At 44.1% G+C, this 12,893-nt stretch overlaps 1 protein-coding gene across 1 annotated transcript; it reads right to left on the reverse strand.

Annotated features, from left to right (window-relative positions):
- Nucleotides 1-258: 258 nt before the first annotated feature.
- Nucleotides 259-12,140, reverse strand: LOC117522068 (angiopoietin-related protein 4-like). Its single transcript, XM_034183437.1, has 7 exons — nt 11,578-12,140; nt 9,990-10,100; nt 9,804-9,897; nt 1,957-2,070; nt 1,724-1,819; nt 859-1,143; nt 259-732 (listed from the first exon to the last, which is right to left on the reverse strand). Exons 1-7 carry the CDS (start codon nt 12,070-12,072, stop codon nt 551-553), a joined length of 1,377 nt encoding a protein of 458 aa, XP_034039328.1. The 5' UTR covers nt 12,073-12,140; the 3' UTR covers nt 259-550.
- Nucleotides 12,141-12,893: the final 753 nt, after the last annotated feature.

Raw genomic sequence — 12,893 nt, forward strand, 5'->3', positions numbered from 1 at the left:
TACAGTCATTTATATCTTAGTTTTTAAAACTCATCTCATCATGTTGGTATTTGTTTGTTGGGATTAAAACGCTCCCTTCAGTTTCCTGCAGAGGTGAGACGAAGTCACCATCAAGTCACTCTCAAGTCATGAATCAGCAAGTCCCAAGTCAAGTCTTAAGTCATAATGACCACCAAGTGTTTGCAAGCTGACTTAAGTCTTGCTGATTCATGACTTGATGGTGACTTCGTCCCACCTCTGGTTTCCTGCCTTTATACACACCCTTTAAGATTTGTGGCTGTTTTTTTTCAGCTGGCGGTGCCATCGGCCTGCCGTCAAATCACATTCACACTCAGTGCGCTCACACAGATCGAGCTCTGTGTCTCTCTGTCAGTGTGTCTTAATTTGTGGAAATGTCCCGACCTGTACACAAGTCCCAGCTCGCTCTGTAACACTCACCGCAGATCGACCAAACACAGGTAGCTAACTGTTCTTCACTTGGAACGTTCTTCAGCGTCTCTGTGGTTTCCACTTGTAGAACAGAGAAAAGATTAAACTCCTCTTCTGTCCTTTATGACCTGTGAATGTGGGCGGGGCCGATCATCATGGTACTGGTCTTCAGGGGATAGTAGCGCCCCCTCCAGGTTTTCCAGAAGATGCATTGCTTCCTATCGATGCGCTTCTTGGGAGGCGGGCTCTGGAAATATCGACCGTTGAGGTTGGATCGACCACAACCAGTGAACCACCAGCCGCCTGCCGGGAACAGAGACGCGATGAAATCAGTTTAGCGTTACCATCGTTAGCTTGCAGGTTTTTTGGCCTCTAAGTGGAAAATGACCAATTCCTCACATTTTCCACCATCAATCATTTCTGACTTACCGGAGAGATTTTTGGCACAGTTGATGCTACTTTTCGTGTCGTTGTCTTGGTCGCTTGTGGAGAACAGCAGGCTAGATGTAGCATCAGTTGCCAGAGAATTCTCCAACGGGCTGAACGGCTTGGACTTGAGGATGTAGAGAGAATATTTGGTGTCTTCTCCACCCAGGCGGAAGGGGAGGTGGATGGACGCGATGTCTCCCTGCCAGTCAGTCATTTGGACTTTAAGGACATAACCACCGTTTTTAGCAATGGAATGGATCTTCTCCAGACCTAGCCAGAACTCTCCTGGTGTGGGGGTAAAAAAGCATAATTTAATAAAAAACGCCTAGGTGTTGAGAACATGGATCTGAAATGTACTCAAAGTACTCAAAGTTCCTAATCAGGAGAATCCAGGGAAACAGATGTTTAAATGAGAAGGATTGCTCGTGGATGTAATTCCTTCCAGTGGTGGATCCGCAACCACCCCCCCCCCCCCCCCCCACAAGCAGCTGACCAAAGATGCAAAAAAAATATGGGGATGGTCTTGCATAAATAAAGGCTGATTGATGAAGACTGCAAGCTGAATTAGACCATTTTCACTGTTCAAAATGTTAAAAATTGCCTATTAAAAACTACAACTTGAGAGTCAGTGTTTAGTTTCCCAGAATGCAGGAGAAAAGCTACGGATTTTTAAAATTTTCTGAAATTTTCTGAGTGGGTGGGAGCATGCTCCCCAAACCCCCCACCTAAAGCAAGTCACAGCCTCCCCAACCCCTCACCTGAATAGATCCGCCCCGCCTAATAAGATCTGTGATACGTGTGAACAGTGCAGTGGCAGCAATGTCGTGTGATGTAATCTAGACGTGTGCAGAGTGCGATCATTTACCGTTCAGGCTGCCGAAGCCCTCCTTATAGGCCTGCCACAGCTGGTCAAAGTCCACTGAGCCGTCCTGGCGCCTCTGGATCACTGTCCATCCACCATCTGCACGCAACCACCAAAAAAATCCCCAAAACTCAGTTCTGTCTGCAGACTTTGACCTTTTCCTCTGTTTGTCTTTAGTGATTATCTTATTAGTTCAGTGCAGTGAAAAGAGGTGGTGGAGGATCAACTCCACTTACCAGATTTCATCTCACAGAAGACTTTAAAGGCTTGTTGGTGATTTGGTTGGATGACGTAAACACCACTCGTGGTCATTCCTCTCAGAAACACCTTGTGGCAGTCTGACGGCACATCTGGAAGAAGAAGGACTTGGTGGTTATCATGCTGTGTGTGTGTGCGTGCACGTGCTGGTACAGCCCCAAATGAGTGACACGTTTAACAGCACCATCTGCCCAGTCTGCACTCTGCCTTCAGCTGGTGCATGCTGGGATATGCTGGAGCACCGCAAAGGGATTCAGCAGAAGAGAATGGGCATCTGAACCCACTTTATTTTAGCTGGAGAACTTTAACTCTTCTCTAATTACGTCCACTGAGGAATGTAATAAAATCATCAGCGTGTATTTATTTGTCCGTCTGTCTGTTAGCAGGATTATGTCAAAACTACTGCACGGATTTTGACAAATGTTCACCACAGATAGATATTAAGCCATGGAAGAACCCATTACATTTTTGAGGTGATCTGGATCTGAATTCTGGATCAAGTTTCACTTTACGAGGTCTGTCAATAAAGTATAGGTCCTTTTTATTTTTTTTCAAAAACTATATGTATTTCATTCATATGTTTTTATGTCAGACATGCTTGAACCCTCGTGCGCATGCGTGAGTTTTTCCACGCCTGTCAGTGACGTCATTCGCCTGTGAGCACTCCTTGTGGGAGGAATCGTCCAGCCCCTCGTCGGAATTCCTTTGTCTGAGAAGTTCCTGAGAGACTGGCGCTTTGTTTGATCAAAATTTTTTCTAAACCTGTGAGACACATCGAAGTGGACACGGTTCGAAAAATTAAGCTGGTTTTCGGTGAAAATTTTAATAGCTGATGAGAGATTTTGAGGTGATACTGTCGCTTTAAGGACTTCCCACGGAGCGAGACGTCGCGCAGCGCTCTCAGGCGCCGTCGTCAGCCTGTTTCAAGCTGAAAACCTCCACATTTCAGGTTCTATTGATCCAGGACGTCGTGAGAGAACAGAGAAGTTTCAGAAGAAGTCGGTTTCAGCATTTTATCTGGATATTCCACTGTTAAAGGAGATTTTTTTAATGAAAGACGTGCGGGCGGATTGCAGCGTCGGCTCGAGCCGCCGCGACGCTCCGCCACAGGAAAAACACCTCTGTTGGAAGCCTTAAGGACAAGTTGGAACATGTCCAGCTGTTAAACAATTTCTCATATACTCACTCCACTGAAAGCCATCAAAAGCCGCCTGGATTTTACAAATGGTTATCAACACGGAGGTGTTTTTCCTGTGCCGCCGCAACGCGCCGGCTGCGTCCTGACGCTTGACCCGTCCGCACGTCTTTCATTAAAAAAATCTCCTTTAACAGTGGAATATCCGGATAAAATGCTGAAACCGACTTCTTCTGAAACTTCTCTGTTCTCTCACGACGTCCTGGATCAATAGAGCCTGAAATGTGGAGGTTTTCAGCTTGAAACAGGCTGACGACGGCGCCTGAGAGCGCTGCGTGACATCTCGCACCGTGGGAAGTCCTTAAAGCGACAGTATCACGTCAAAATCTCTCATCAGCCATTAAAATTTTCACTGAAAACCAGCTTAATTTTTCGAACCGTGTCCACTTCAATGTGTCTCACAGGTTTAGAAAAAATTGTGATCAAACAAAGCGCCAGTCTCTCAGCAACTTCTCAGACAAAGGAATTCCGACGAGGGGCTGGACGACTCCTCCCACAAGGAGTGCTCACAGGCGAATGACGTCACCGACAGGCGTGGAAAAACTCACGCATGCGCACGAGTGTTCAAGCATGTCTGACGTAAAAACATATGAATGAAATCCATATAGTTTTTGAAAAAAATAAAAAGGACCTATACTTTATTGACAGACCTCGTATATAGGCTTTGAAGGATTATGTCAAAACTACTGCAAAGATTTTGCTGAAAGTTTCACCACACATAGATATTAGGACATGTAAGACTCCCTTAAATTTTGAAGGTGATCCAGATAATTGGACATCAGAAATCTTTGATTGCTCTTGTTTTCGTATCCTTTTGAGCATATTTTGAGCACATTACACTTGTGGACAACTCTGAAGGAGATTCAGGCTCCTCTGGCTGTGACTGGAGAAACTGTGCATCATGCAACTTTGGTCTACTGCATCACCCGTTTTTCAGCTTCACTGTTACACGGCACAGAGGAGGATTTCTACCCTGGGAGCCGACAATGTGGCAAAGCAGGGTGCTGTAAGTGTGTGTGTGTGGGAACAAGATAACTATAAAAAAAACACTGGATGGATTTTCACCAAACTTGGTGGGGCTATTACTTGGGCAGATATCTCAAGATGATTAACATTTGAAGAGGACCAGACAAAAGTCAAGGTCAATAAAACATGGTGCAAAAACACAATGTGTGCTATATCTCCACAACTAATAGGGCTCAAGTTCACACTGTTGGGAAAAATATTTGTGATTGACTGGTATAAGAGATGTAATTATGAAGTTACAAGGAAGTCCTAAAAGGACGTCATGTTTTGTTCAGAGCTTGCAGGGTTTGTATCAACCCTCTGATACATTTCACCTTAAAAAGAAGAAACTTTTTCCACAAGGCACAAACTTGAGCTAAGATTTGTTCAAGCCAAGTTTTCTTCTTTGAAAATCTTTCTCTGTTGAACTCCACCATGGAACACAACCACCCAAGCTGATTTCTTCACAGTTGTCCGGGTGTCTTGGTGGTTTCTCTTATCTTCTTGTATAGAAACTCCATTTTTGACAACTGCCTACTGCAGAATGATTTACAGTAAAGTACAGCACAGTACTGCTTGTATTTCTTAAACATGGATGTACTGTAAATGAATCACTGACTTGGGAATGTTCATGTATCCATCCCCTGACTTTTGTAAAGAAACCGGCTGTAAAAGTGATAATTAGTTGTGCAAATAATAATCCTATATTTAGTTGGTCCAGTTACTTGTTGCCTTTAAAATGGACAATGTAAAACATTGCTGTAATTGTCAAATGGTCCGTGTGATATTTTTTGGCAAAATTTGTAAAACTGTCTCACTGTCCAAATACTTATGGACCTGAGTGTGTGTCTGAACCTGCTGAGTCGTCATGAGTTTGTCATTCACAGCAAATAAGTCTATGATTTCAGACGATATATATCGTGACGTGAGCCTGATGATGTCTGTGACCACCTTAACAAAGGGGAGCCAATGAGCGAGCTGCACGTATGACCTTTATCACAGTGCCCCTGCACGCTTCCTCGGTTCCAGCTGCTACCCCTCAACCCCGACTTCCCCCTTTCTGTGGCGCTCCGCTCTGCCTTGTCACACCTCTGTCACGTGCACATCATGCTGAGTGTGACATGTGAATGCACGGCCTGTGCATGTACATGGAGTGCACAAAGAGGGCGGGATTACACCATCTGAGCACGACAGAACGCGGCATCACAAAGCTGCAGAGTCCACAGCCATGCATCCGCAGATCCAACAGGAACCTGTTTATGTGCGCAAACCGCTGACTTCATGTGGTTCATTTAACAGAGAGGAAAACTAAAATGACCCCACATGAGGTGACGATGGTGTCGGTGTAACTGGATCAGGTGGCGTCCGACCTCACTGGCTGACTGTAGACCTCCTGATTTGCTTGATTTGACCTTCTCCTGCGTAGGCGTGACCTCTGGGAGCTGAGGGGTTCTCCTGACCTTTGGCACACTTCTCATGAGTGACAGTGGGAGATGGAGATGGGGGAGGAGAGAGGAGACGAAGGAAGGAGGGAGGTCTGATTCCCTGACAGATGTAGGTGAAAGGTTGTTCATTCTTCAGGCAGGAGAACATCTTCATAACAGTGGACAACATCTGCACAGTGTGCACAGATAAGTCTAGGCGGCTACTTCCTCTCTGACACTCATCTGAGGAACATGAATTTGGAGTAAAAACGTCCTGCTGCCCGTAGCACGAATCCTGTTCTGACCCTGAATAAACATCCTGAGAACTTTGTCCCAGTTGAAAGCGGCCCATGACACAGGTTTCTCCTCATTCCACATTGTGCTGATGTCAGCACCATCACAGGGGTTATTGGAATCTGGGCTGTAGGACTGACCCTGACTGATGTCCTTTACTCTGCTTCTGACTGCAAACAGCTCAGAGCTCTACTTCTACAGGTGTCGCCCCATCATCATGTTTCCATCACATCTTTCTTTTATTTCTCACTGTTTCCACAGTTTCCCTCATTGTCACTGTTCAGAGCAGCAGCTAATGTCTCCACATATCTATATTACAAGATATAATTGAGTGGTTTTTATTTTGGATGTTGTAGGTGTAATATTTTTCTTCAGTCTGTCGCACTCAAAAAACTGATGCACTGGATGAACTCAATTCAATTATGAACAGGACTCCCATCTAATAAATATACAGTGAGGAAAATAAGTATTTGAACACCCTGTGATTTTGCAAGTTCTCCCACTTAGAAATCATGGAGGGGTCTGAAATTTTCATCTTAGGTGCATGTCCACATGTCCACTGAGACATAATCTAAAATAAAAAAAAAAAAAAAAATGGAAATCAAAATGTATTATTTTTTAATAATTTATTTGTATGTTACTGCTGCAAATAAGTATTTGAACACCTGTGAAAATCAATGTTAATATTTGGTACAGAGCCTTTGTTTGCAATTACAGAGGTCAAATGTTTCCTGTAGTTTTTCACCAGGTTTGCACACACTGCAGCAGGGATTTTGGTCCATTCATCCACACAGATCTTCTCCAGATCTTTCAGGTTTGGAGTTTCAGCTCCCTCCAAAGATTTTCTATTGAGTTCAGGTCTGGAGACTGGCCAGGCCACTCCAGGACCTTGAAATGCTTCTTACGGAGCCCCTCCTTAGTTGCCCTGGCTGTGTGTTTGGGGTCATTGTCATGCTGGAAGACCCAGCCATGACCCATCTTCAATGCTCTTACTGAGGGAATGAGGTTGTTTGCCAGAATCTCGCAATACTTGACCCCATCCATCCTCCCTTCAATACGGTGCAGTCGTCCTGTCCCCTTTGCAGAAGTGCACCCCCAGAGTGTGATGTTTCCACCCCCATGCTTCACGGTTGGGATGGTTTTCTTGGGGTTGTTCTCATCCTCTAAACATGATAAGTGGAGTTGATTCCAAAAAGCTCTATTCTGGTCTCATCTGACCACATGACCTTCTCCCATGCCTCCTCTGGATCATCCAGATGGTCACTGGTGAACTTCAAATGGGCCTGGACATGTGCTGGCTTGAGCAGGGGGACCTTGCTGCCCTGCAGGATTTTAAACCATGACAGCATCATGTGTTACTAATGTAATCTTTGTGACTGTGGTCCCAGCTCTCTTCAGGTCATTGACCAGGTCCTCCTGTGTAGTTCTGAGCTTTCTCAGAATCAACCTTACCCCACAAAGTGAGATCTTGCATGGAATCCCAGACTGAGGGAGATTGACAGTCATCTTGTGTTTCTTCCACTTTCTAATAAATAATCATAACAGTTGTTGTCTTCTACCAAGCTGCTTGCCTGTTGTCCTGTAGTCCATCCCAGCCTTGTGCAGGTCTAGAGTTTTGTCGCTGGTGTCCTTAGACAGCTCTTTGGTCTTGGCTATGGTGGACAGGTTGGAGTGTGATTGATTGAGTGAGTGTGTGAGCAGGTGTCTTTTATACAGGTAAGTTCAAACAGGTGCAATTAATACAGGTAAAGAGTGCAGAATTTGAGGGCTTCTTAAAGAAAAATTAACAGGTCTGTGAGAACTAGAATTCTTGCTGGTTGGTAGGTGTTCAAATACTTATTTGCAGCAGTAACATACAAATAAATTATTAAAAAAATCATACATTGTGATTTTCAGATTTTTTTTTTTTAAGATTATGTCTCTCACAGTGGACATGCACCTAAGATGAAAATTTCAGACCCCTCCATGATTTCTAAGTGGGAGAACTTGCAAAATCGCAGGGTGTTCAAATACTTATTTTCCTCACTGTATGTACCCCCAACTCAAATAAAGTGCATCCATGCAAGATAATTGAATTTAGTTTTGACTACATATATTTATTAGATGGAAATCCTGCCCATAATTGAATTGAGTTCATCCAATGAGTCACTGGATTGGATTCCACCTAATAAATATATGCAGTCCCAACTAAATTAAATTACATTATCTTGCATGGATGCACTTTATTTGAGTTGGGGCTACATATATTAATTAGATGGAAATCCTGCACATAATGGAATTGAGTTCATCCAAAGGGCTATTTTTTGAGTGTAGACTCACTGCGTCCTTTGGGATGATGAAAATACTGTAATATACCATATTTTCTGGAGTAAAAGTCATATTTTCTTTCTTTCTTTGACTTGTTTGGGAGCTCGTATGACCAGTGCAACTTATATACTGAAAAATCATACATTCACAAAATAAATAAATAAACAAATATATTACTATTATTTATAAAGGTCTTTCCCAGGATTTTAAGCACTAAATAAAATAAACTCCAGTAATAAAATAATAAATGCCAATAATAAAAGTACACTATAACAGTGCACAAAAATCCCAAAATTAAAGAGCTGATAATACAGAAAAAGGTGCCACTTATACTCCAGAAAATACAGTAATGCAAACTGGATATGGGTGTTTAAATAATGTTATCATCCATTTAATACAGGTGTCTTAAAAACACATTACATTTTGGACAAAATAAAAATACACAATACACGGCTTGTGATTGAATGAATCAACTCAAAAAGTCATCTCAGTATCTAACAGGAAAATAAAATCCTATAAGAGTCATATAAGATTCAAAATTCTACAAGATTCCTCCTGGAAGCCTTCAGGAATTCCTATTAGGGAAAAAATGCTGTAGTATTGCTATCAGAATTCCAGCAGGTTTCCAATAGAAACAAAACTCTCACAGCATTCCTATAGGTTTCCTAAAGGAAAGGAAAAAAATCCCATGGCATCCCTATAGAAACTGACATGTAGGAAAATTAAATTCAATAGGATTCTTATAGAATTCCTATAGGATTCAAAAATCCTGTGGGATTTCCACAAATGATTCTTGTGGGATTTAAAATTTTATAGGGTTCCAACAGGAAATCCATAGGTTTCCTAAATGATCATCCTTGCTCAGAGAAAAGATGTTCCAAGTGCCCAACTGTATGAGCCACCTCAGGTTTGGACCCGGGTGATGCCATGCAGTGGAGGACCACTTTGAAGAGGAGGTGATGGAAGGATGGTGGAGATGTCTTCCTACGTGGTTTACACCCAGGACCCGCAAAGCCAAAAAATTCCGGATACTGACCATGTTGGAATTATCCTACTGTGCATGACTTCCTGAACTGCACCACACTGAGGTTCAAATGTGGAACTATTGTACAAATTTTCAGACATTTTATGCATTTCCAAAAGATTAATCCCTAACCATTTAAAAAGTGGGTGAGACATCAATTTTAAGCCTTTTCCTGAAAGTGGAAGCATGCAGGGCTCAAAAATGGCCGGTATTTTCGAGAACGCAAAATGTTCTGTGTTTGTTGTCCACATACACAACATGTCGAAAGTCCTCCTCAAGGACAACTGCCATCAGTTGTAGTCTGTGGAAAGCACATGCTCAGCGTAAGGTGATCCTCGCTGAGGCTCCCTGTGCTTCTTAAATCAGAAGCTCTTCTGGGCGAATGCCTGAAGCCTACCAGATGTCTGGTTGAGGAGACTCATGCTGATTAGACTGACTGAGTTTGATTGGTGTTGATGTAAATCTCCTTTAATGAGCTCACTAACCAGATGGTGTGCAACTTTTGGTGTCACGTTTCATCTCATCGATTTAACCGCCTGTCAAGAAGGAGTTTGGACGCTTCTTGGCTTTACTCACCAATTGGCGAGTCGCTTTGTTCCTCGATGCCCGGTTGATATGAGTGGTCAGGGTTGGCGCTCGGCGAGGATGTTCTCTCTCTGGACTGTTGGATCTGATATTTAAAAAACAAAAAAACAAAAATAATTACACCACACACAATTCGGATGTGCAGTCCAGTCCAGCTCATCATTCATGCTTCCTCACCTGACTTTGTAGTGTCCTGATGCGCACGTTCTGCTTGTCCAGTTTCTCTTGCTGGAGACTGATCCGGTCCATCAGATCATCAAGGCGTCGGCTCTGAGTCTCCATCATCACCTGAGACAGACAAGAAGATCAGAGTTAGTCCACAACAAATGACCAGCAGGTGTCACAGACCAAAAGTAACTGGACAAATTAAATGTGTTGCCCTATGACAGGGGTGGCCAAGTTCGGTCCTCGAGAGCCACCTTCCTGACACTCTTAGTTGTCTCCCTGCTCCAACACACCTGAATCCAATGAAAGACTCGTTAGCAGACCTTTAATGAGCCTTTCATTGGATTCAGGTGTGTTGGAGCAGGGAGACAACTAAGAGTGTCAGGAAGGTGGCTCTCGAGGACCGAGCTTGGCCACCCCTGCCCTTTGACTTCTGGAATTAGTTCCAGCCCCCCGTGTGACCTTTGAATGGAGGAAGCAGGTCTTGAAAATGAATAAATACATATGAGGATTATTTTTTGTAGAAATCATCACTTTTGCAGCCAGTTGTCTTTAGACAAGCCAGGGGATGAATACATGAGTCACTGAATATGACTTCATTTACGCCAATCATAATGAATTACAAACAGTATGGTAAATCTGTCTGGAGCAGTGACAAGTGAAGGAAGCCTCCAAGGCGTCAATGACAGCTGTGAAGGCGTTATAGGGTTCTGTACCGTACTTTTTATTCTCTGTACTACTTCATTATGAAGTTTCTCTAATCACAGCCACAGAAGCCTATTGCTCTTTCAGAGTAGTCTGGGTGTCTCTTGGTGGCTTCCCTCACTATTGCGCAATCAGTTGTTGAGAACTATCTATTCTGCAGATTTACTTCCTCATGAGTGATGTAAATGTAAGACATATTCAGTCGCTTGGAAATCGTCTTCTGTCCATCCTCTGATTTGACTCCAGACAGCTGGCTGTGCATTAAAGCATCAAAAAAATAACCCTGATAATCAGTTTGTCCAATTATTTATGGGCTCTGATGGCTTGACTGTGTATTAACATGGCTGTCATTTCTAAACGATTAATCTGATATTTTTCTTGAACGCTTTGAATGAAAGCTGAAAGTCGACACAGCGAGCGCATGCTGATTCTATCAAAAAGACACAAACGTGTCACTGTCAATGTCCAAACGCTGGTGGACTTGACTGGACGTCACCTGTGGGACTTTTCATTGTGGTTTTCAGGTTCACTCTGTAAACTGAGAGAGTTTGTGGAGGCCGAGCTGTTGTGTGACCACACGGGGTCAGAGGTCGCGGCTGTGATGAATCACCCACACATTCCTGCAGCTGATGCAGCAGCACACACTCTGTCTGAGAGCCTTCAGCTTTTCCTGCACGTAGCACACGCTCTTCCTGTGTGGACCCCCCCGCACTCTTTTCCACTCACAGTATTTACTCGTGTGTTGGGAGTGGCTTGTTTCAACTACGACAGGTTGAGATTTACACATCCTCCTTGACTCTCTGGACAAAGGATGGAGGGTTTTGTCCTCCATCACTCATCACGTCTATCCTCTGTTCAAATGTGACCATCAGAACCAGAACCCCTGCGCTCTTACCTGGATGGTGCCAGTGTCGGTAGTGTTCCTGGCAGCGCCCCCCTGCAGCATACTGTCCACCCTGTCCTCCAGCCGGCTCATCCTCTCGCTCATCATCCTCCTCTCCTGCTGCATGGCCTCCATCTTCTCCTTCAGTTCGGCCGTGATGTTCAGCAGCTGCCCCTCTCGGCCCTCCAGGCCCCAGGCCAGAGCCTTCAGCCCCTGGCCCTCTGCCTGCAGCCGCTGGCTCTCCTTGCTCAGCTCCATCACTGTGTGATTGAACACATTCAGCTTGCTGGAAATGTCCCTCATCTGGACTTTGGCTTTGTCCACATGCTCCTTCAAGCCCTGGCCCAGCTGGAGCAGCCCGTGGGCAATGATGTTTATGTCATCCCACGCTGCATACTGCATACGCCGCTCCTTAACGGTGCTACCGGAGGGTTTCTTGTCAAAAGGGAAACCCGAGGCCGCGAGCTGCACCAGGCAGAGGGTCAGAGTCGCCAGCGTCACTCTCATTGTGATGGATCCTGCGGAGATGTTCAGTTCACCGTCCTGTCCTCTGGATTCTGATGTCAGAGCTTCAGCTCCTCACTCAGCACCGGCAGCTCCACTCATATACTGTCCTGACGTCCAGCAGAGAGCTGCTTCCTATTGGCTGACAGGAAACAGGGAGGAGTGGTGTCACGCTCAGGTTTCGCTCCCTCCTCCACCCGTCTGTTCACCCGTCGGTGCAGAGACAGACATGATACAACAAACAGATATCTGAACCTAAACTACTGACACCACCAGCACCGAGTAAAATCAGCACATGAACATCCTGAAGTGAGATGATAAAGTCTGATTAAAGCTCAGGAGACAGAAAGCAGGTTCAGGCAACACAAAAACCCTCCACTTCATGTCAAACCTTAAACGCTTTGGAAATATCAGCAGCTGGAATTGCTCCGTGCCACAGCTTGAACTTTAGCATAATGACCTCTGACAAGGAGGTCACGCTTACATCTACAGCTGTTTGTTTGTTTGTTTGTTATTTAGCAGGACTACAAAAACAACAACCAAAAAAAACTGCTGACTGCAGCTTTTGATGAACAAAACTTGATGAACAAAAGATGACATGTTAAATAAAGAGGTGAATTCAGGACAGTTTTTTCTAATAAATGTTGAAGGTGTACTCCCTTTTAATTCCCTTTTTTACCATTTGAGTAATTTTATTCTGCACCAGTACAGTGTTGTTCCTCAGTATTCAAATAATCATAATCAGAGATCTCCAATATGATGAAAATTCACCATGTCTGCAAACGATTTAGGATTTTGACCCATGTGGGCTAAAATACAGCAAA

The sequence above is a fragment of the Thalassophryne amazonica genome, chromosome 12 (assembly GCF_902500255.1).
Source record: "Thalassophryne amazonica chromosome 12, fThaAma1.1, whole genome shotgun sequence".
Taxonomy (NCBI): Eukaryota; Metazoa; Chordata; class Actinopteri; order Batrachoidiformes; family Batrachoididae; genus Thalassophryne; species Thalassophryne amazonica.